Source organism: Xyrauchen texanus, chromosome 18 (assembly GCF_025860055.1).
Source record: "Xyrauchen texanus isolate HMW12.3.18 chromosome 18, RBS_HiC_50CHRs, whole genome shotgun sequence".
In the NCBI taxonomy this organism is placed as follows: domain Eukaryota; kingdom Metazoa; phylum Chordata; class Actinopteri; order Cypriniformes; family Catostomidae; genus Xyrauchen; species Xyrauchen texanus.
This window is the reverse complement of record NC_068293.1, coordinates 25,732,932-25,753,905: the sequence shown is the minus strand read 5'-3', so window position 1 is coordinate 25,753,905 and position 20,974 is coordinate 25,732,932. Positions and strand designations below refer to the sequence as shown.

The 20,974-nt window shown below is 39.2% G+C and overlaps 1 protein-coding gene across 2 annotated transcripts in view; it reads left to right on the top strand.

The window, feature by feature from the left end:
- The window catches only part of stxbp5l (syntaxin binding protein 5L), a 252,949-nt gene that overhangs the window by 104,939 nt on the left and 127,036 nt on the right, over nucleotides 1-20,974 (top strand). For both annotated transcript variants that reach the window (XM_052148848.1, XM_052148847.1), the window contains exons 3-4: nucleotides 16,002-16,083; nucleotides 18,643-18,743. In XM_052148848.1, the coding sequence (XP_052004808.1) occupies nucleotides 16,002-16,083; nucleotides 18,643-18,743 (183 nt within the window). The remainder of the gene's footprint in view (nucleotides 1-16,001; nucleotides 16,084-18,642; nucleotides 18,744-20,974) is intronic.

The window sequence follows — 20,974 nt, the reverse complement described above, 5'->3', positions numbered from 1 at the left end:
TGAATTCCCCTGAGGAAGGACCTTGTTTCTCAGGGACGGGGCACGCTCTGGCATCCGCATCCAGACCTCTGGTATCTCCACGTCTGGTCCCTGGACGGGACGCGGAGGATCTAGCCGGCCTACCTTCGGCCATCATAGACACTATTAACCAAGCCAGAGCCCCTTCGACCAGGCATCTTTACGCCCTGAATTGGCGTCTGTTCGCGGACTGGTGTTCTTCCCGATCCGAAGACCCGCAGAAGTGCGCAGCTAGGTCAGTGCTCGTGTTTCTTCAGGAGAGGCTGGAGAGGAGGCTGTCCCCCTCCACCCTCAAGGTGTATGTTGCCGCTATCGCGGCCCACCACGACACGGTAGACGGCAAGTCTCTTGGTAAGCACGACTTAATCGTCAGGTTCCTAAAAGGTGCCCGGAGGATGATTCCCTCCCGGCCTAACCTGTTTCCCTCCTGGGATCTCTCGGTCGTCCTTATGGGACTCCGGAGACCCCCCTTCGAGCCGCTTGACTCAGTTGGACTCAGGGCCCTTTCTCTCAAGATCGCCCTGCTGATCGCTCTCGCTTCCATCAAGAGGGTCGGGGACCTGCATGAGTTCTCTGTTAGCGACGCTTGCCTGGAGTTCGGTCTGGCAGACACTTTCGTGATCGTAAGACCGCGACCGGGCTACGTGCCCAAGGTTCCTACCACACCCTTCAGGGATCAGGTGGTGAACCTGCAAGCGCTGCCCTGGGAGGAGGCAGACCCAGCCCTTTCACTGCTGTGTCCAGTACGTGCCTTACGTATTTACCTGGACCGCACACAGAGCACCAGACGCTCTGAGCAGCTCTTCGTCTGCTTTGGGGGACAGCAGAAAGGAAATGCTGTCTCCAAGCAGAGACTCGCCCACTGGGTTGTCGACACACTCCACCAGGAGTGTTGCGTCCTCGTGGGCACTGGCTAGGGGCACTGCCCTAGCAGACATATGTAGAACAGCGGGCTGGGCAACACCTAACACTTTTACGAGATTCTACAATCTCCGCGTTGAGTCAGTATTGTCCCGTGTTCTCTCAGGTACCGAGCCCGTAGAACTCGGTGGCACGTCCACGATCTGACCGGGTGAATCGCTTGCACCCACGCCCTTCCCCCTAACCAGGGGAAACAGTGCGCCTTCTTTCCCAGGAGATCCCAGGTTTGGGACACTGGTTGACTCCTCCCTAGCCCTCGTGGGTCGCAGTTCTGCGGAGGAACTTGCCGACCCAAACCACTGCGGGTACCACTAGCTAGCCTGTACTGGTATAGGTGCCCCACAGGTAAGGCCTCCTGTTCGGACTCCCCCTGTGTGTAAAACCACGGTTCTGTCCCCTCACGAGAGTTGACTCCGTGTTTTCCTTAGGCAGTTACAGCTGCCTCGGGTGCCGTGCTGTATGCTTCCCCCCTCTGCGAGGCTGGATCTACCACCACATTACTGTTCCGCATAAGACCTAAGTATAGGCCATGCAATGTATTTGCCACTCAAAATTTGCCTCCCCTCCCGGGTAGGTGTGGCCTCCGCAGGGTCTTCTCCACCCTACTAAGGGCTAAGACCCCCTCCCTTCAATGCGTGTAAGGGCCCCGGCCGTAGTTGCTCTATGCGAGAAACATAGAGAGAAAAGAGGCCCAGCCAGGCTGGCCCGTTCCCATGTTGGCGGCCGTCACCTTGTTCCCCCCTCCAGGGTAACGATAAGGAATCCTGATGGCTTAAATGGGGCATCGGGGAAGGGTACGTGCAGCCTGATACAGTTGGTCGTTCTGCACGTAGGAATACCTGCTCGCTCCTGTATCAGCAGATCACGTACACGGCTCAGCGCATGGCTCTTTTTAAGTGGACCCCTAGTGTCGCTTCTCTGACACAACATGGAGAGAGCGACAGAAGGGGAACGTCTAGGTTACGTATGTAACCTCCATTCCCCGATGGAGGGAACGAGACGTTGTGTCTCCCCTGCCACGTTGCTGAGCCGAGCCCCTGTTGTGGCCGGACCATTTCCGGTTCCTCAGAAAAATCCTGAATGAACTCCCGTATTTGCGCCGTTTAAATACCCGTATGTCCGGGGGCGGGACATGCAAATACTGGTTGCCAACTCTCATTGGCCTTTTTTCATAGATCAGAGGTGGATATCGGCGCTCAAGAGAGACCCCTAGTGTCGCTTCTCTGACACAACGTCTCGTTCCCTCCATCGGGGAACGGAGGTTACATACGTAACCTAGACGTTTTTCTGTGTTACACTTGAAGCACAGACCTATTGTGTTAATGAATATCTTCTTAATGTGCATCGGTCTAAGATATAGCCTATTAAAGAATTTGAAGTTAAGCTCATGATAGGCGCATTGTATTGCTCCATAGTCTGTTGAAAAGACTTTAGAGTGCCCTCTGAAATTAGGCAAAATATTTGAGAGATTCCCAGTTTCAGCCACACTGAAAGCCCAATGTTTTGTAATGTTAGGGGGAAATCAGGATTCAAAGAATGTGGAGAAGACAAGGAGAGAGAAGTAGGTATTTTAAAATATGTCTTAATATCTCTCCAAGCCTGCAGAGTGTTTAATATGGTATAATGTTCCGAGATGTTTTTTAGCTTTGTAAAGCACTTAACAAATGGTAGAAATCTAATTGCCAGTGGAGAACAAGTTGCTGCTTCCATATTATACCAAATAGAATTTGTCCTTTTGCTGCTCCAACTAATCATATTTTTTATCTGAGCTGCCCAATAATACAGTTTGAAAGTTTGGCAAGGCGACCCCACCTTTGTCCTTTGGCTTCATTAATTTGGAGAATTTGATCCGTGGCACTATATTATTCCATATCAAATTTGAAAGGTGTTAATTAAAATTTTTGAAAAAAGGCTGGCTAAATAAGTAGGTATAGATTGAAAAAGATATAAAAGCTTGGTAAGAATATTCCTTTTTATTACATTTATTCTCCCTAGAAACGAAATGGGGAGCGAACACCGGGTTTTCAAATTAAAATATATTTTAAAAGAGGGGTATAATTATTGCTTTTAAGATCATCAAGTGAAGCAGTGATAAAAATACCAAGATACCTGAAGCCATTCTCAGTTATTCAAAAAGGGTAAACTGATTTTAGGTGTTCTAAGGAAGAGATATTTAAAGGTAATGCCATGGATTTTGTGAAATTAATTTTATAGCCAGAGAGACTACTGTAGTAAGAAATACATTCCAGTAGCACAGGAATTGACTTGTCGGGTTTAGACATAATACATCATCAGCATACAGTGATGCTCGATGATCTTCTCCTCCTACTGTAATGCCATAGAAGTTTTTGCTCTGTCTAATAAGTTCTGCCAAGGGTTTGATGACTAGAGCGAAGAGCCAAGGTGAAAGCGGGCAATGTCTTGTACCTCTTTCTATACAGAACGGGGTTGAAGTGAGTCGATTTGTAACTACTGTGGCCTTGGGATTAGAGTAGAGCAACTCAACCCATCTAATAAAATTATCACCAAGGTTAAATTTTCTAAGAGTGGCACAAAGAAAGTCCCATGTGGCACACAGAAAGTGCAGGGTGCCTCCCGTTTTGAACCAAATTAATGACATTTAAAAGTCTACGTATGTTATCAGTGCCGTAATGGAATTTCACAAACCCTGTCTGGTCTGGTTTAACTATCTGAGGTCTACATGCCAGAACTTTTGCCAACATTTTTGAGTCTGTGTTAAGAAGATTTGGCCTATATGATGCAGAGCCTTGAGGATCTTTGTCCTTCTTAAGATAGTTGAAGTTTTACATGTTTCAGGTATTGTATCTTGATCTAAAAGAGCTTGAAGAGTATGGAGCTAAAAGAGTCTCAATAAAGATAAATGCACACACTACATTCACATATGCACACACGATTCATACATGCACACACAGGATTCATACATGCACACACAGGATACACAAATGCGCACAAAATTCACAAATGCACGCACAAAATTTAAAAAGCACAGAAGATTCACAAATGCATAAAAAAATCATAAATGCACACAAAATTCATAAATACACACACAATTCAGAAATGCAAACAAAATTTACAAATGCACACAAGATTAAGAAATGCACAGGACAAGATTCAGAAATGTATTTTGATTTACAAACTTTTTGCGGTCTGTGAACTTCACTGCATTTGTGTGTGAATTTTGAGACTCCCCTGACTTGGCTCGACACACAAATGCCTTTTTTTAAACAAGGAATGATCTGGAACCAATCAGATATCTCCCTTGTTTTAGCCAATCACGAACGCACCCCACGTGGGGGATTGAGCCAGTCACATGAACGCGTTCACACAGCGCGTGCATGTGGTGCGGGCGCGTTCACGGTCATTGTCACTCAGTTGAGACCTCAACATGGCTTCTGGCAACGACAGGGGAGCAGTAAGTATAACTTAACGTGTTTAGCTAGTTATAGCCCTGTTATGAGATGTTGTTTAATTGTTAATGTTAACCGGTTTATTTGTGCAACTATCAACATAAGCTAGCGAGCTGAGCTAGCGAACTACGCTAGCGCGTCTGCATGCTAATAGGGTCAGGCTAACGTTAGTATCTTTCCATAAAGTTGAAATTCTTGTGAATTAAGTGACTGTTTGACAGGGTCTGTCGCCCCAAGCCGAGGTAGCAGCTCGGGCTTTTGTGCAGTTATTGGCCCGGGAGCTGTCCTCGGCTCCAAACGCACCGAGAGAGAGAGTACAGCAGCAGTCAGGGCTGGAGGCAGTGCTCCTCTGCCGGTTAGCGATGGTAGGGTGAGACAGGCTATGAGAAGGTGATCCATTTAACTTAGTATTTCTACATTTGCTAGTAAAGTATAAAGAGAGACCATAGTCCCTCATCTAACTATTCTTATTGCCCTCTGTCTGGTAGGGTTGGGAATCTGAACTCAAAAACTAATTTTATTTTGGGGGGTGTTCAATGCAGGTGCTGAACTTGTCCCAAACTTTATTTCAAATAGCTTAATTGGCATGAATGTTTAGGTGAAGAATGTTGCTAAAGCAGAAATTCACATACAAATTTACATTTGGTGCTTAAGAAAAGATTAATCAGTCCTCCAAAGATTTTGGTACATAGATAAAGCATTATGTATTGTTTATTAAGTGACACATGTTTACGTTACTGACAGTGAATAATATTATTCTGACACATTTAATATTGGTGTCTGGAACAGTAATGAATAGCGTTAGTGTATTTTATACTGATATTGAGACATTATTTAAATTATTGAAATTATTTTAATTATTTATTATTTAAATTAAACGAAACACAAAAATATCTGGTTTCCTACAAATCTTTTTGTCTTTCCCACATCAGGCAGTTCCAGTATGTTTAATACTGATCACCTCATCGTGTTTCAAGTGGTCTGGTATACTTAACATCCTCTTCCCAAGGCCAGCATGGGCAAGTTCTAGCTCTTCTGAGCCCTTTGGTGTTAACTGACTGGGTTCCGAAAGGACATAAATATGAAAGTCTGTCCTTTTCACAATGCAAGGGGCAGGGGTCAAGAATCGTCGTTTTCCTCTTGGCTGATCAGTATTAAACATACTCGGGAACTGCCTGATGTGGGAAAGACAAAAAGATTTGTAGGAAACCAGATATTTTTGTGTTTCGTTTCATTTAAATAATAAATAATTAACTCCCTACTTACCGCTCCCCTGTCGTTGCCAGAAGCCATGTTGAGGTCTCAACTGAGTGACAATGACCGTGAACGCGCCCGCACCACATGCACGCGCTGTGTGAACGCGTTCATGTGATTGGCTCAATCCCCCACGTGGGGTGCGTTCTCGTGATTGGCTAAAACAAGGGAGATATCTGATTGGTTCCAGATCATTCCTTGTTTAAAAAAAGGCATTTGTGTGTCGAGCCAAGTCAGGGGAGTCTCAAAATTCACACACAAATGCAGTGAAGTTCACAGACCGCAAAAAGTTTGCAAATCAAGATATATTTGTGCGTGCATCAGAAATACATTTCTGAATCTTGTCCTGTGCATTTCATAATCTTGTGTGCATTTGTAAATTTTGTTTGCATTTCTGAATTGTGTGTGTATTTATGAATTTTGTGTGCATTTATGATTTTTTTATGCATTTGTGAATCTTCTGTGCTTTTTAAATTTTGTGCGTGCATTTGTGAATTTTGTGCGCATTTGTGTATCCTGTGTGTGCATGTATGAATCCTGTGTGTGCATGTATGAATCATGTGTGTGCATATGTGAATGTAGTGTGTGCATTTATCTTTATTGAGACTCTTTTAGCTCCATAGAAGAGCAGGCATTAAAATATGAGAGAGCTCAGGCCAGGCTATAAAATTCTAAAGGGAAAACCATGGGGTCCTGGTGACTTATTAGACGGCATTGCTTTTATTGCTTCTATGACCTCTTCTGGAGTTATAGGTGAGTTAAGGTAATCTCTATCCTCATCTGAAATAGCTGGGAGAGAAATATCATTAAAAAAAAGTTTCAAATTCTATTTGTGAAGCACCATTTTGGAAACAATATAAAGATTCATAATTTGATCGGAGTGCATCATTTATAAGTGCAGGTTCATATGTAGTGATACCATCCAACATCTTTAGAGAATTAATTGCCCACTCAGAATAATTTTTTTTAATTTGATATGCTAGTCCTCTACTAGATTTGTTTGCATATTCATAATAATTTTGTTTGGAACGAAACAGTATTTTTTATTATATTATTAGTGTGATCAAGGTTGAGATCGGCCATAGCAGACCAGTTAGCTTGGTTGGGAGTCATACTATGCAAACATTCAAGTCTTTTAACCTCCTTTTCTAATTCTCGACATTTAGATAACAGGGCCTTTTTATGTGTGGAAGTATAAGAGATAATGTATCTGCAGATTGTTGCATAGCTGCTTCCCACATCATAGCAGGTGAGACACGTTAATTTTTATTATACAAACAATAATTTTTCATTGTACCTCTTACTACACCACAAAATTTTGGGTCTGTTAACAATAGACAATTTCAGTTTCCAAACATTGCTCCTTGCTGGCAGATTACTTAATTTAATATCAATCTGAACTGGTGCATGATCTGAGATGGCAATTGAGCCAATTTGACTAAAAGATGTAAAGTTGAGGTAGGTATTTGGGATAAAATTATAGTAAATTCTTGAAAAAGGACTGGAATAAATGTATGTCCATACTATGAGGGTTAATTTCTCTCCAGCTATCAATTAAACCAGTCTCTTTGCCTAGTTTTTTAAGAACCAAAGAGGATCTGGGGTTGACTAGTGTGCCCATCAAGGATTTGTCCAATCTTTTATCCATCACGCAATTAAAATCTCCGGCGCAGACCTCTAGTCCTTTGCAGTGATCATTAAATAACTAGATCAATTTGGAAATGAATTTAGGAGAGTCTTCATTTGGCGCATATACATTTAGCATAGTAATATGTTGGCCAAATATTAGGCCTGTGACCACAATGAATCTACCCTTTCTGATTTGATGCTCAAGAATAAATTATAAATGTTTACTAATTAGAATAATTGTACTTCTCTTCCTGGATCAGCTGCGCATGAAGAAAAATATACTTGACTCACCCAATCACGATTACATTTCAAATGTTCACTGTCTAATAGATATGTTTCTTTAAGCATGGCAACTATGGCTTTTTCCTTTTTTTAAAAAGTCATTTTTTTTTCCCTTTTTACCACTTGCCCTAATAAGCGCTCATATTTTGTTCAAAACTTGGGTTAATTTGTTCTGTTGAGGACAAAGACGTTTCTGCTGACTCTCCATTTTCTGTAATCGCGAAGTTGCATGAAGTGGAAAAGCCTTTGGATCTTGAGTCTCAGACATGTTAGCTGTATGCCAAGCCTAAACACAAGATTCTTTGATTTTAACTGAAGAGATTAGTAATTTATTAAACAATCTAGGATTGCGGAGCTAGGATTTAAGCGGCCATCTTCTCAAGCGTCCGCGAGCGCCCCATCTCAACTTTTATTTATAGAGCACTTTCAAAATGGGCCAAAGTGCTGTACAGAGATTCCGATTTCAACATCAAACATAATATGGTATAATACATACCATAACAACTAAACTACTCATACAAAGACACAGAAATAAAATGGTATGATCAAGTCTCTGATATACAGGGGGCTTGGAGTCAAAGGTTCGAATCAGAGCAAACAAATTGGCCTGGTTGCTAGGGAGGGTAGAGTCACATGAAGTAAGCCTGTCATGGTCGCGATTAGTGGTTCTCGCTCTCAATAGGGCACATGGTAAATTGTGCATGGCTCGTGCCTCCACTTGCTTTGAGTCTCCGCGTTGTCATGCACAGCGAGCCACGTGATAAGATGCGTGGATTGACTGTCTCAGAAGCGGGGGCAACTGGGACTTGTGGTGAGTAACTGTGCCACCACGAGGACCTAGTAAACAGTGGGAATTGGGCATTCCAAATTAGGGAGAAATTGGGTTCTCAGTGGGGCGTGTGGTCAGTTGTGCGTAGATGCTGCGGGGAATAGCGTGAAGCCTTCAACCAAGATATTTCTCCATGGTAATGTGCTCAACGGGACATGTGATAAGATGCACAGGTTAACAGTCTCAGATGCGGAGGAAACTGAGATCCATCCTCCACCACCCAGATTGAGGCGAGTCACTACGCCACCACAAGGAATTGCGCATTAGGAATTAGGCATTCCAAATCAGGACCAAAAAACATTTCTGAGCCAATCCATGTAGGGCTTTAAAAACAAACATTAACACCTTATATTGGATCCTAAACTTCACCGGAAGCCAGTGAAGAGCTGCCAAAACAGGTGTTATGTAAGCTTATGGTGATCACAAGCTGTGACCACCAGCTACAAGAATTTAAATGAGATATTAGCGCTACCACATGTAGGTCGCTCTTTCTGTCAGGGGCTTTTAAATGTGACAGTAGATAAAAAGTAAAATCAAAGTTATAAGTACATTTTTTCAATGTGATCTCATGAGAATTCGTATGTATTCTTACGTAACGCTTGGTTCTAGCAAACTGAATTTTTTTACATTTGCATAGACACCAAAACGTACAATATTGACGGCTTCTAAACATCATAATTTGTACGTAAATATATCGAAAAAATATCGAAAAGAAAATCAAACATGTATAGAAAATCTATGGATTTTTTGGGTCTAAAATCTATAGCTTTGAGAGTGCCTAAATTGCGTAACAAGTCAAATTCATCAGCATGAGTCATGAAATGTTACCTTGTAAGTGTTGTGGCTTTTATGACATCCACACTATTAGACTTCAACCTCTCCGTTTAGTCTCTCTCTCCTCCTCACTCTGAGTCACCACTTTAAACTTGCCGAAGTCTCCCTCTCTCTTTCTGACTCATCGCTCTCACCTACTGCCTCACTGACTCTCTAGGTTTCACCTCTGCTCCTTCTTTCCCCCTTTTTTCAGTGTCTGAGTCACCAGTCTTTCTATTAAACTCCTCCTAACTCACTCAATCTTTTCTTAAAGCATTGCTTTAGCAACCTGTTCACCACCCAAACATCTCTCAGTGTCTGTTATTAACCTCATTACAGAGGATATAGAACTCTTGGCTGAATGAGGCAGAATGTGGAAGTACTGCTATGGTTCACTATTTTTAACAGCAGTACTGGATGAACGAAAGTTTGTTAGATTACTCAGCACACTCTATTTATTTATCGAATACAGGGGTTCACAAACATTTTTATTCTAAATTATTAATAAATTATTTTATTCAAAGTACTTACTGATATTTTTAAGCAATGTTAACTTTTCGAAACATAATGAGTTTTATGGGTTTTTTTTTAAAACTTTTTTTAAGGGTTCAAGTCTGAAGGGCTAGAAAGGGCTATTTTGGATTTTTGATTTTATTTTTAAACAAACTGGTCCTCGGCCGTTCAAATGATCGGAACCAAACCAGTACAGAAAGATTCAACAAAGAGTCCCAATATGAAAAATTATCAAAGGAATTTAGAAATTTGTATTCATCGTCAAACGGTGTGCCAAAACGTACGTAGTGGGCATGGCCACTTTGACTAAAATGGTTACAACATTTGAATGGATTGAGATATTATCACCAAATTTGGTACACGTATGTATTAAGTGATTCTGAAAAAAATTGCACCTCTGCCTTTTTCCTCATTCATCACTTCTCACTGGAGCTTACGTAATGCCTACGTCATACGCCTGAACTTGACTCTCTCACGAACATACGGACGTGATTATCACAAGCCAGTGATTATAGTTTATAAAGTTATAAATATGGATATTTTTCTTACAAAAATGCATCACTTCAGAAGGCCTTTATTAACCCCCTGGAGCCGTATGGATTACTTTTATGATGGATTTTTTGGGCTTCAAAATCTAAGGTACCATTCACTCCCATTGTAGAGCTTGGAACAGCCAGGATATTTTTTTTATATAACTCTGATTGTGTTTTGCTGAAAATAAGAAAGTCATATACACCTAGGATGGCTTGAGGGTGAGTAAATTAATAATAATGATAATTTAGGTTTTTGGATGAACTAACCCTTTAACAAGCCATTTGTGTGATCGATATATGAAGCACATGGTTTAATCTGGGAACATTATCTCTCTCTGTTTATTCATCATTGAACCTTTTGGTTTCTTTGCATTCGTGTAGAATGATAAGTTTGCCAACTCAATTTAACCAAGTGCAATTAGGAGGCAATCATGCATATTGAACAATTGTACCTATGATTCATGCCCTCTCAAAACACACAGACACACACACACACACACACACACACACACACACACACACACACACACACACACACACACACATATAGGCCAACTTCTCTTTAGTGTTTGGCCCATGATCCATAACCACTGTATTTGTAAAATGATTGGATATTTTATTAGTGATGGGAGGGCTTATTCTAGAACATTCTGTCCCTTTACGACTGCTTTAACATGCCGTTTGTGTGATTCAGTTAGAAGTGACTGGAACAGACGGGCAAATAAATCATTGATAAGTGCAGGCTTTATAAGTTTGATTGATCTTTTGTTTTTCATGACCTCAAGATCCTGTTGAGAAAATAATAATTTTTTTTAATACCACTGATAAAATGTCCCTACTACCTGTCAGATATCCCTTAAATTGGAGTGCTGAAAAATCACACCTGTCTCTGTGACAGCGTTGCTCACAGACTAATCTCACAGTGAAATCTGCATCAGTAGGTTGACTGTTCTTTAGATAACATTAGTCTGTGCTTAACAAAATGTGAAACACTGCCCCAAATGGCCAAAGCGGTAAGTGTTGTTGGACTATGGGCACGCGTGTTCTCCATTTTCCGGGTGTAATGTCCACAGAAGGGCACCAAAAGTAAGATGTGAAGTGAGTTATTTTCAGCTGTACAGGCTGCAGTAAAGTGAAGAGGAATCCATATTTTATAAACTGCACCCCCAACCCAAACCCCAAAACTAAACCTAATCATCAGCGGAGTAAAACGTTTATGTTAGTGGGAAAAACGCAACCGAATCGGAATCTGAAACTGATTGTGCAAACATGATTACTTCTTGGTTACAATGTGGTATCCGAACCGCGGTCTCCCACACTGTTGACTTGACATATCTAGTTGCACCTCAGGGGAAGGTAAACACAATGCAGCCAATACAAAAATGTCTAATTGGAGATGGCACTTGTCAGCAAGTTGGCATAATATGTCTGCCTGATTCTAGGTTACCAGATGTATGGAAAACAACATGTCAACCAGCCATTTGACCATGTTGTTGCTTATGCCTGTTAGCCAATCAGAAAACTTGGATGCACCTATATTCATATCAATAATTTTGTGTCAATCAATTCAAACCACTGAATTTAACTGGCTGAATTTTTTGTAAAATTTGTACAAGGGTCTGTTGTAAAGACAAGGATCATACTACAAAACCAACACAATATACAGTATAAGACTTTCAGTATTGTTTCTATATTTGTAAATGTTTGTTTTTAGCCCTCTGATGCATGGTGTAGTTGACAGATCTTTAAACGTCATTTTTAACAATTCAGGGTGTAATGCTACATTCAAACCACCATAGTTGATTAGCTCTGATCCTTATCCTTAATTCTGTATGACTATCCTCTTATGTTTTATTTATATTTGTATTATTATTGTTTTATTTATGACAACATAAATTCAACATGGCGACGAAAGTGGATATGGATCTTTGGGTTCCCCCATCTATAAAATCCCAATTTTACCCCTGCATCTACATAATGCACATATAACTACTCATTTCCAGAAATGCACTGCACAGATAAGCTGTATAAAAAAATGAAAGCAAATACGAAGGCTGGAAAGACACTGTACATGAAGTGGGTTTGATATTGCTTCTGTCTCAAAAGCATTTTACTACACTGTTATTACCTGTATTTTACTGTTCTTATTTTAAAGTGATCATATGCATATGTGTGTGTGTGTGTGTGTGTGTGTGTGTGTTTGTTTGTTTGTGTAAATATAAGAGGAGACAAACAAGATCATGCTCTTTCTCCTCCTACTGTCTGATTCACAGGTCTTCTGATCAATTATGCGTGTGTGAGAGTGTGTGTGTTTGTGTGTGGATGGCTGTGAAAAATCATTAAGCAGATTCCTACAGGAAGATCTATTTTAAACAACTTGAGCTGATGTTGGGGTGAAAGCTGTCTCTTTATCAGTTTATCAGTTTATCTAGTCACAGATGAGCCATTACCCCCTCTATTCCAGACACACTGTTCTGGATATACAATCTTTAAGATCACTGAAGTGTTTAATGTTGCTTTTGTATACAACCATATAAACAACTGTGACTCCTGCCCTCTGTAGTTCAAAGCATGCCAAAGACAAGATATTATTAGATTTTTGTATATGGAAATGATGGAAACTAATTGAAAACAGTGTCAAAGGTGCCCATATGTTGTTTTTATGGAGGATCTGAATTTTGCATTTATATGCATGCTTTTAGAACCAATATTTCCCAAAACCTGCTTTAATGCATTGATTGATTGATTGGTTTAATTTATTAGCTTTTAAATAATGTGCAGATATTACACCATTCAATATAATTTAAATATAAAACACCATTCCATACACTAAAAAAATACAATTAAATAAATGTATATTATTAAAATAAATTAAAAACCGTCAAGGAAATAACAAACACAATAAACCAAAAGTCTTATTTCCATGGTTGACCTCTAAAACATAAACAGTGCATTACAAAGTGGTCTGTTGTTCAATTTTAAGACATGTTAGTATATCCCTATGCTAACCTACTGTCTTAAAAAAGCATGTACTTAGAGAGAGAGAGAGGGAGAGAGAGAGAGAGAGGGCAAGAGTTACGATTATATTTGTGTTGCATATAGGGAGAGAGACAGCATACGTAAAACAGCAAACTTCCTCACTCAGTTCGACCAACTACGCCTACCTGGGATATATCCAGGGAAAGATTCATACCTAGCAAAGGGCACATAAGTTAGATTACCAGAAAAAGGGCAAAGAGACATGGGTACTATTATGAAAATATATCTTTATTATAAATACAAATTCACTTTATGTAAGAAATAGATAAAATCTTGGTTGGGTTGGTCAAACACAGATTATGCAAAAATGTCAAAAACAATCAACATAATTGATCAAGAAACACACACACACACAAAGATAAAGATCCCCCATTTAGCCTTAACAGACTGTAGGGGCAAGTGCTGTTAGCGAGCACCTACGAAGGCCGGAACGGTACACGAGGGGGTGGGTGGCCAGCACCACACCCAACCGCTTTTGTCTACCCAGTGGCGATGTTTACACACACACACACACACACACACACACACACACACACACACACGCACACACACACACACACACACACACACAGTTGTGTTTCCATGTTTTATGGGGACTTTCCATAGACATAATGGTTTTTATACTGTACAAACTTTATATTCTATCCCCTAATCCTAACCCTACCCCTAAACCTAACCCTCACAGAAAACTTTCTGCATTTTTACATTTTCAAAAAACATAGTTTAGTATGATTTATAAGCTGTTTTCCTCATGGGGACCGACAAAATGTCCCCACAAGGTCAAAAATTTCGGGTTTTACTATCCTTATGGGGACATTTGGTCCCCACAAAGTGATAAATACACGCTCACACACACACACAAACACACACACACACACACACACACACACACACACACACACACACACACACACACACACACACACACACACACACACACACACACACACACACACAGGATAGAAAGAAAACAAAACTCAAACATAAAGACTGAGACATACCAGAAGCAGGGTAGGCTAGATTACGGTTTTAATATCTAGACAAATCACACCACTCGCTCAAACTCACTAAAACCCACACACTTATGTGAGAGATTGGATGCAAGTAGCAAACATGGCATTCAGTGACGAAGCACCACCACCAGAGAGGCAGGGACAACCTCCCCACTCTAGGGCCTCTAGCTCCTAAAAGAAAACAAAAACTAATTTAGCCAGCAGACACAAGGAAATGTTTCATATAACACATCACAATATTGCCTTTGACTATAAAACAAAGACTGTACAAAATATGAATTAAACTGAAAGAAAACTAGCAAACCTTACTTGAGCTTACATCAAAAGGCCACAAATAATGCAAAAATATAAAAGAAAAATCAACTACACAAATACAGGGCTAGGTATCTCCACATACATATACATTCATTCATATACACAAAACACTTAAGAGGGAGCCCAGTAAACAAAGCAGTAAAACAGCAGAGGTCTCCTTATGCAGTTTAGCTTTTCAGGCACTCAGCCCCACAGCCCACACAGATAGGGATAGGGAAGGATAAACCAGCCTCAGGCGTGCAGATCAGCCAATACAGAGGAATATTAACAGTGTATACGGTTGCTCAAAGTGTACATAACTGTAGCCTGTCACTGACATTCGAGTGATGCAATACACATTAGGGAACGATTGGCATTATATCCACTGCAAGCTTCAGAAAAAAAAGGAATCGTCACAAACACGGCTTAAGCAGAGAACGAGTGACGTCAGAAGGGACGGCGCAGAAATGGCGCAACAAGGTATGAAGAAGCAGTGATGCTTATCCAGGTGGCATTTACCAACCCTTTATAAACACATAGAAATGACGCTGATTTGCTGACAATATGATGAAAATATGACGCAGTAATGCAGGGAGGTTTTAACTGATCCTACTACATCTGCATATTCCTGCTACTGGACTATAAAACAATATAATGTAGAACAGTGGTTCTCAAACTGTAATACGTGTACAACCAGTGGTGAACAGATTTCCTCCAGGTGTTATGTCACATGAATCTGGAAAAGTAAATAAAGAAGTTAATATTTAAAATGTGTTTTAAAGCTTAAGAATGTAATTTCGGTGACACTTGCGCCACCGAATGAAATGCAAATGCAAAAATAAACAATGTATTTAAAACAGCTTTCCAAATGAGCCCCTCATCTGCTTTTGTTAGAATCATCTGACTGTCCCGCCCCAACATTGGTTGAGTAACGTTGTTGGGGCGGGTCTAAGCGGGTTTCTCTAAACAAACGCAGGAATTTCATAGTGTCACAAAGACAATGTTTACAGTTTTTGAGAAAATGAACCTCTGAATGATTTACTTGTAGATGTCTCCGCATATTTAGCTGGTATAGAAATAACTATTTTAACACTGAGAAGTGTCAGCTTTAAATTATCATGATTATTTTCATTTATCACGATTTATTAAAAATTTTGGTTCTGTTTTTAAATTGAAATCTTTTCAACCATCCAGTGATTAGATCACATGTTCTTATGTTGACAGTCTGGTAAGTGAACAGTTAAAGTTGTGTCTAGGTGGTACTTGAATGGTCTGATTTAATAAAACGTGTTACATTGATGAATAAGTATCTCCTCCCTTCCAGTGACAAAGTGTCTACAGTTAACATTGTATGTTAAATCTCAAATCCTAATGTTGCAATAAACCTCTATTGTGAATTTATGAACTTTTATCCTTAACTTTGTGATGTCATCAGTCTGGGACGGCCGGGAGTGGACAGTCATTGCCAGCATGAAAGTGGGGCGGCAGTTCTCCAACTGCAGTTTCTCATCAATGAGGTATGGCACATTGAACCATGATGTTGTAGGAGGATCTATTGGCGTGCTTCCCCTGGGAGATTTAATTCATTCATTCATTCATTCATTCATTCATTCATTCATTTTTATTTATTTATTTTTATTTCAGCACCAAAGCATTCATTTCTGGTAGTTTTAGGAGCATCATTTGGATATTATCTTTAGTAGCCTACATGTATTGTGTAGCATTAATGAATCTATGGACTAAAATCATATCAACACCTTTTCACATTAGACAGCACAAGATGAAGTCTATCAAATTGATCTTTCTCAAAAGTCTGCTGTGGCAGTATAGTGGTACAGTTATGGTACAATATGGTAAAACCTTTGTGTTTTTATAATCTATCATGGTATTTATATGGTCGGCTGCTCTAAGGAGTCATGTCCAATAAACATGGTATTGGAGTGGTAATTTATGGTACTTTTAAGTGCTTTAATGTAATATATTGATTCACTTTTATTTAGAAAATGTCTTTACCTGCAGTAGACACTCTTTCACACATGACGATTGAATACAGCTGCAGTTTTGTTTCAATTAATTGTAGGTAAATATCCACTTAATTCAGCTTTGCTTTTGTTCTCTGTCTTCTAAAGCACCCCGTTACCATTTTACTGAGTGACAAAGCAATTCAGCCTGCACGTAAGAACCAACTCAAAAGAGTAATTATTTCACGCATTGGGCATCACTCTGATTCACGAGCCATGCACTCGTGAGTCTGTGCCGTGTTCACAATGGCATACTTTCCATTCTGCTCTCACTGTTTTTGCCAAACATAGATATAACAGAAACATTAAGAGTAGTAGGCATTTAGTACACAGCCTATGTTCCTTGGGGGATGGCACAACACCTTATCAGAATGCACAGGGTGCTTTTGTTCGACACAGATCGGACACATGCTAAAATTTGCTCAGTAGATCGGCACCCCAGAAGCGATGCCAACCTAGGTGCTCGCCTACAGTATGTCGCCTAATGGGTTGACTGGACCTGAACTAGATGGTAACATTCCTAGAAATGTAAATCCTGCACCAGCCATTACATGGTGGATTACAACACATTTGCCCTTTGTCCCTCTCAACACAGCACAACTAAACATCCTTCTCTCATTGTCTGTGCTTTTCTCTGCCTTGGTCTCTTGGGCACGCTGGTGCAAACTGTGTTTACCTAAACACTATCTCCATAGAAACACGGTTGTCAGTCACCTGACTGATGGATCTGGATTCAGTGCACTCTGTGAGAGAGAGGAAGGAAAAGAACAGAAAACAAATACAATGACAAAATACAAAATCGGCACAATATACTGTACAGCTAATAGATTGTTGGCCCATTATCACCCTCAGATTTGGCAGCAATTTGATAAAACATGTTCAGATTAATATCATCATGTTCTCATCCAGGAACTAAAATATCACACAGTTTGACGACTGCCTTGCCCTTTCAGGTTTCATGCTGACTTATTTGATTCTTGAACATTGTGTCTGGAGTTTGAAAAGAAAATTAGAAAAGAAAATTAGATAAAGGGCATTTTAAAAAAGGGAAAAATTATATTGGGCAAAATTATATGGGGCTTCCAGATAAATGGGTCAGAAAGACTCTTGTCATGCCAACGCTGACAGACACGGTGGAAAAGAGATTTTTCACATTGACACTTTTTAGTCACTTTCACCTTTTGCTCTGTATGCTCTCATTTTTTTCTGTCTCCATTCACCATGAATAGCAATTTGAGCCCTGTTATACACTGCACTTTAGCGATGTCCTGAGAACACAGTGTTACAATTCTCTTTCTTCAGACTATTGCATTCTCTACCCAAGGACTTTAATATCATGAAATATGCATGAAATGAATGGGAAAACTGCATAGTTATACCGGTTAAAGCATATCACTGTGACTGAATTAATAAAGCTTTATAATTTCCCAGAAACTATATCAGTAAAATTGTATTTAATATGTGTCCTGGAAGATACATTTTATAATGTTTGATTTTCTTCCATCATAATCATATACTTTGTGGGCAGTAAAAAGTATGTAAACCCTTGAATTTATCATGGATTTCTGTATAAACAGGCCTTAAAATTGTATCTGATCGTTCACTAAGTCACATATAGACAATAGACAATTACAGTCTGCATAAACATATAACATAGCTGGCAATGTGAATGTTTACACAGTGTTTTCAATAAAGACATGAAAACTTATCATTTTGTATTATTTGTTTAAGCAAGTTTGTCTATTGCTTTGTTGATCAAATCAAATTGTATTACCAAATCTAGAAATGGTAAATCCAAGGTTTTACATACCTTTCTGTATATGTTTAGCACAGCCAGTCTGAGGATCTCAACAAACGTGTTATTCTGATGTCTGATGCCATTAGCTGGGCTACTGACAACTGAAATAAAACACCAATCATATATATTGGGTGGATCTATACCATACACAGAGGGAATTAGAAGAGAATCGAACTGTCATTGTTAGAGAACTATTGTAGATTTGCCTGTTGATCACATAGAATAAGTGTTTCATTTTAACACATTTGTTTCCATAGGGAGCGCTAGTCACAGCCTGTGCAGATGATACGCTGCACCTCTGGAACTTGCGACAGCGACGCCCAGCCATCCTCCACTCTCTCAAATTCAACAGAGAGCGGTGAGTATAGAAATAGCTTACACACACCCATGAGCATAAACAATTTAACAAATGCCATTGGTTCTTTATCTTTAGATTACATTTGACTAAATATAAAAATGCACAGACACACATGTATATGCATAAAGAACTCGCCAACTAACAAATCAAAAAGAGTGTCAGAATTTATGAAAATTCCCAAGGATTTCATAAAATAATATGTTTATTACATTTTATTTATTTATATTCACATAACATTCAAAGTGAAAAACCAACTCAATATTTCAACTTGCGGTGAAATTGCTGTCTTCCCGAGGCTACAGAGCATCTGTCAGAATGAATATGTAATAAAGTAAACACAGATATCTCAAGGTTGCAGAGTGAAGAACAAGCCGTAATGTTTCAGCTTGCTTTTACCTTTATCTTTTCTGGTCCGTTTTAGTTTTTTTTATTATTCTCTAAAACTAAAACTGTTACACACAGGGTTTATACAAATATGAAATTCAGAATAAGCAAGGTTAGCATTAACAAGTGCTAACATAGCCAGTGTTATAGAATAAAGACTGTAATAAAACAAAAACAAAAAAATGTGGCTTTTATTTCATGTCCATTACCTTTGAGAACATCAATATGCTACAGTTAATCAATATCCTAAAAGTTAAAAAAATAAAAAAAAAGTTTGGTAGATAAACACATTTAAAACTTAAAAAATATTAACAATTCAATTTGTTTAATGGGATATATGCAAATTTGTGATGTGCCCTTCCCCTTAATTAAAAATACCACTTGCCACTGATTTATTGCTACAACAATAGGCATACAGTAACTAAGAGATACTAAATCATAAGCATATTATTTCTCCTACTATTCAAACACATCATCACCCTCTCAGTGATGACTGTGGGATTCTTCAAAACTGCCAACCTTGGATCTTGACTTCAATAGAAGGCCTTTCTCAAAAAATACAAATGAATGTATAGTTATTTTCCTTTTTATTACCATCTGATTCTGTCAGGCCTGTAGGTGTATGTGAAGGTGGTTACAAGAAATCCTCCACAATTGAATTTGAATTGTCTACATAACTTTCATATATTGTACAAGCTGTCAGGTTTGATGTAGGCTTTTCCAAATTTTACAGGCTATTTTTACAAAGAATAAGTCCTTTAATTTGTCATGCCTCATCTTCCTGTTTCATTATGTCAACACATGAAAGAAAATATCATTGCATCACACCACTTCAGGGTGTTTATGCAATGACTATAACTCAATGTTTTAGGCTCTCACTTAATTTCTCATGACAACTCTTCCTCAGCTTCTCAAACTGTGTACTATTCACTCAACGGAAATCAACCTGCTAGATACGATCAGTAGGCCTTTGGCTTTTGTTACTCTATTTCCCCTTGTTGAGTGAGTCAGGGTCAGTGCTTATAAATTTCACTCTTTCAGAGTTATGAAATTTGTTCTGAGGGCTAGTTGTATAGTGGTCATTGAATTTTTTGAATAGTACAAAAGTATAGAAACATTTTGTGAAGTTTTAACAGAAATTCTGACATATCCTAGAGAAACAAAGGAACATTAATTGAATTGAAGAGAAAGTCATGGACTGCCTTTCTTTATTTATTATGTACCGATTCCTTCACTGTAATTGGTACTTAAAAGGAATGATTTCATGATATTTGAGCTTGAATTTGAGCCTGAATAAACCCTGAATTGACAGATAGACAGACAGACAGAAAGACAGACAGACAGACAAAAAGATAAAATTCTTTGCTGAATACTACTACTGAATACCAAATGTTGATTTGTTAATGTTGGCGATCATATGTTAATGTGGTTATGGTTGACATCACTTTGCTTTACATTTTCAAAGAGCAAGGAAATCCTGCTTATTTTCACAATATATCTCTTTTAAAGGATGTTTGATACAATAATTCTCAAAAATATTGGCATGAGAAAGAAGCAGTTATTGTATTATGTAAAGGCCAGTCATAAGCAGAAGGGAATCAAATAAGGGAAAACGAAATCATTTAGTAGCTAAACAGTTCCATTGTGCCAGTGATACTGAGCAACTACACAGGACAAAATGAACTTGAAAGAAAGAAGTAATGATGGTCTTGATTGATTTTCCATTTTGGTTATTATCTAAAGCAACTTACAGTAGGCTACCCTTATTTCATGGACAGTCCCTCTGGAGTAACCTGATGTTATAACATGAGAAATTGAATGATGGAAGATGGGGGTGAGGCAGAAGG